The sequence below is a fragment of the Echinococcus granulosus genome (genome assembly GCF_000524195.1).
Source record: "Echinococcus granulosus chromosome Unknown EG_S00025, whole genome shotgun sequence".
Taxonomy (NCBI): Eukaryota; Metazoa; Platyhelminthes; class Cestoda; order Cyclophyllidea; family Taeniidae; genus Echinococcus; species Echinococcus granulosus.
The window spans coordinates 998,941-1,003,502 of record NW_020170405.1 but is presented as its reverse complement, the minus strand read 5'-3'; the positions used below and the strand labels follow the sequence as shown (position 1 = coordinate 1,003,502).

The 4,562-nt window shown below is 42.4% G+C and overlaps 1 protein-coding gene across 1 annotated transcript in view; it reads right to left on the bottom strand. All coding sequences in view use genetic code 11, as the record gives it.

The window, feature by feature from the left end:
• The window catches only part of EGR_04246 (hypothetical protein), a gene marked incomplete at both ends in the record, with an annotated part of 18,331 nt that extends 17,365 nt beyond the window's left edge, over positions 1 to 966 (bottom strand). Inside the window, 2 exons of the mRNA XM_024493495.1 lie at positions 674 to 705; positions 887 to 966. Coding sequence (XP_024352196.1) covers positions 674 to 705; positions 887 to 966 — 112 coding nt within the window. The remainder of the gene's footprint in view (positions 1 to 673; positions 706 to 886) is intronic.
• Positions 967 to 4,562: the final 3,596 nt, after the last annotated feature.

Sequence of the window (4,562 nt, the reverse complement as noted above, 5' to 3'; positions counted from 1 at the left end):
TTTTTTTAACTTCATCATTAAAGTCTCCATTTGAGTCAACACTCTTATTTTGACGGGTCTTCCACTGACGTCTTCTTCAAGTGAATGGCTCAGAACAGATGTACTAGTTAGATTAATTTGGTCACATGTAGTGTAATCATCCACCTCAAGTCAACAACTGCTTGTTCTTCACTTTACTCTCCCTTCTTTGTCGTGGGAATGGCGTGTGCTTATCTCGATAGCACATATTAGTTCAAGACACATATGGCCTTCTTTCTTTGGAGCGATTAATGTGGAAGTGGTGGGGAAATAAGGAAGCCACTTTGTCTGAATCGCGTTGTGGAACCGCCAAGCTAAAGACTGGTGGAGCTGTCGGCGAGGAAGTATTTGGCGGAAGTGTGGCTGGTGAACGCGAGTACGGAATGGCAGTAGGTGCTAAACCTCGATTCTGCAACCTTGTAGCACATGTAGGTAGCATGGACCCTCAAACTGCAATGGCAATTCACGACCATCCCCTAGCTGGCGGTATTCTACCTACTCAGGAACAGAACAGCACTGCAGTTTGAATAAAATAAGTAAGTTAAGATGTTCTGCAACTTCTTGGTCGTGTCCTTGCATCACTCGCTCACAAATGTCCCAGTAGAATGCCCTACTCTGACACAAAATGTAAGGCACTGTATGTTGTTCTGCATACCTCTCAAAATTGTTGTTGAAACTGTTTTATTTCTACGAAATTAGCACAGAAATTTTTGCTCCAAGTTCCTCAGAAATTGATAAGCTTTTCATGCATCATTTGCATGGGTGTTGATATTTAAGTCAAGTAAGAAAATCCTTGGGCTTTTGCAGTTTATTTTACGTTGACATTTAAAGAATGTTCAGAAACACATATTGTGGTCCGTGAACTTACTTACCACTAATTTTGAATGCAAACCGAAGTGTACTTCTGTGAACGTGATGAACCAATTTTTCATCTTTATTAAAAAGCATTGTGGGCAATCTAGGGATTACAATGGCAGGATCAATGTGGCTTCTTGTACTCAACAAATATACATGTAGCAAAGCCCACTAAAGCGTAGGATGGGAATACTGCGTTGGATGCAAAGACTTCTTCAAGACTGCTGAAGTCGGTCTATTAAAAGGAATGAAACGTTTCTCTTTAAACTGGATTGATGCGAGATTGTGGATGTCATGTCATGGAATTGAAAAGATGCTTTTCTAACCCTATCATTATTTAATATCTGTCTCTGCCTCAGATTTAGATGGAGTGCTAGACTGTCTGAGGCGACGCAATGTGACACACTGCTCCACTCCGTCTGCAGGCGGGTCGCGTGGCGTTGATTTGCACCGCGGATGTATGGGTTGTTCGATGGATTTGTGGTTCACTCATCAGAGAATGCATTTGCTTTATACATCACTCGTTGACGCAAGATGCGACAGATTCTAATAGTGAAACTGCTCCTCTCGGTCTAGTCCGGATTTATTACCAATTCTGAATCTGTTCGAAGAACGAATTGGCAAAAGTGCTTTACTCAAACCGAAGATATACAGCAAATATTGAATTAATTAAGCACCATAATGCATGATCCACTACAGAAATTGGGGCATCATTTTTCAATTTTTCTTAGTCGTTGTGAAGGTGGATGTGAAGCTTCTGTGTCGCTCCATCAGCCTCTCCTTTAGGCCATATAAAGAGAGTACGCTAAATGCCATGGGGAACCTCATTTATCCTTTAAAACTGGCATCTACTTCCATGTTCAACTCGAGGTGGGGAGGCAAACGATTGAATACTTGAAGGGAGCATAAAAAAGGTGGCCATGCCAACCAGCTGCTCCATATTTTCGTGCTTTTACATGATTATCTTTGCTATTAGTTTGGCAACAAGAAGCGGTTCTTAAAATGACTTCCACTGCGAATTTCTAAATATGTGAAATTGGGTTATCCTACGTCATTGGCACTTTTAAAAGACGTGAACTCTTATTGATAAATATTAAGTAGTCTTCATGCAAGACTAGTCCTGTTGATCTCCTTTTCCCTGGCCTTCTTACACCGAGAACACCCAGACTGATTTAGTTTTGTCATGTTTATTGCTTAAAGTAAATGGGAAATGAATACAGGGTTAGAGGGTTTGAACACGGAACTTTCCCCGGGTTCTGAGATGCTAACAGCTCCTCAGTGACGAGGTTCGATGCGTCTGTCCGCCTCCTCTCTGAAAGGAACATTAAAACAACATAAGTATTACACAGTCCCTTCGTCCTTTCAGCACCATCCTTGGTGCTACCACTTATGAGCTCCTTTTCAAAGTTGCCACCCGGTGGTTTCCTGTCTTCCGTAAGAGCGTAAACCTCAATTTCATATCCAACCGGTGGTGCCTCTTTGTAGGGTCGCATCTTGTTGTGGCGAACGGTTACTGGCTGGGCACGCAGTTGTGCATTGCGAAAAAGGTAGTTTGTAGGTGAGAGCACTTTCACCACTCGGAATGGGGCCTTGCTCCATGGGTGATGAAACTTGCGGTGTATCCGAGGTGGGGGAATCGCCCTGTAAAGTTGCACTATATCTCCTTCTCGGTAGATGTTTGTCCGGCTCTGTCAGTCGTAATATATTTTCTGCCTGATATAAGACAGTCGTAAATGTTTGCGTGCGATGTTAAAAGTTCTTCTTACGCCGTATGTACTATGGAACATTGTTGGTTGTTTCGTTGGTGCATGGCAGGAAGATGTCGGAAAGCACTCCCATTTCACGGCCTGGGGGCATCTTAAAATCAAATCCAAAATATAATTGGAAACAACGAAAAATAATATAAATCGTTGTATGCCGGTCCAGTGAAAGCAAATAAGGGGTCAGTCAGGCACATCTAGTTGTTTCACTATTTTTGGTGATCTGGAGAAGTTATGTTTAAACAACGATTTAGAAAAGCTTATAGTGAGTGACAAATTAGTGAAATATTTTGGAACATTGTGTACTACAGCAAATTTTGTACTCAAAGTTGGGCAGAAATGGTGTCTACCTAGAAATAAACACAAAAAATGTGAGAAATAATTGTAGTTTATGGGTAACTTAGACTGCGATACAGGAGAGAAGAAATCAGTGAGAATGATGATGGCTTTGAACGGAGGATATCCCCTGAGCTATGGGTTTTCTGACAAATGGGACACCTCTCAACTTTGATTTGCATCTCTCTTAAAAACGCATAAGAACACCTCTTATCGGACACTCAATACTCCTAACGGCGATGAACGCGCTTTCTCAAGTCTTTTCAACTTCCTAAATAGCGAGGACGATGGGCATTTAAATGTTTAACCCATTCTGATTTGGCTTAACCAAGGCCACCAACATATTCCTTTGACCTCATTGAGAAAGTTTGTTGATAAACTGAAACCAAACATTGAGGGATCTCCAAACGCCATGCCTCTTGAGGGCTTTGATGCAGTTTAAAAATTGTGCATATGGGGAAGGTGATCAATCACCGGAAACGGAGACGTTGTTTTCATCGTTCGCGTCCTGCATCTGCGCAGTATAGTAATGAAATGAAGATCCATGAAAGTGTCAGAAATTATCATCCCACTTCCCATTCAGGGGATGGAAGAGCGTGTCATCGAGGCAATCAAATGTCGCTCAGATGGAGTGGACGCATACATAAGCCTCCAAATTCTTTATGATTGAACTTTTTCCTTGTTTATATCTATCACATCAAAAGTTGACTACTTTGAGCCGGCCCTGCTATTTTCCTATATTGTATAAACTCAATTCTTGTTGTGGTTCACACTGAATCCCCCAACCGTGCATGCTCTCCATTTTACCATGCTTTAGGTCAAACCATAAGCTAATTCAGAATTTTGGTGCATTATGATTATTATTTTAATAAAGAGCAACTTGAATATGAAATTAGCTATTTATCATATCTAGTTTGGCTCATTGTTGCATTAATGAGCATATGTATAATGTGCACACTATAATACGTTGGTTGTTCAATTAACCCTCAGTTTTGGTAAAGGGACCGCTTGGGTGCTCCGCCACAGTGCCTTCGCCAGGCGGTCTGACCTCCAGGCCTTGCCAGTGACCCCAAGCCCCACCGTGTGCTAAACATATATATTCTTCCCGAGTGTTATGTCTTTATTGGTCACCGAGGCAGTCTCGGATCGCTGCACTGGTAGCAGCGGATTGCGAACCCCACCCTAAAGGATATCCATCCTGATATCTACTGCTGGTAGATAGACCTTAACGAAGCGAAAGAAGCACATATGCTGTGAGTGAGAAAATTGGCGACGATCTCTAAATGAAGGGCTGGAAATCACGCCCACCTTCGGCAACTACCCAGCCCATGGTCTACAGGGTTTTAACAGCTGAAGTAGTACTAGCTGCGAACCACCTGGAAGTTTGTACGGAGGTGTCTACCGTTCCTGCATAAAGCTACTAAATATGTGAACACGCGATACCTCTTCCACCTCGCTACTAGCGGGGTAGGACCAAGGCAAATATTGGTGGACACACTGAAGTGGGAAAAAATGCGGCAAGGAGGAAAAGGCGCAAAACCCTATTCACATGAAATTACGCTAAACCCCATTCCTTGCTATATAACTGCTTTT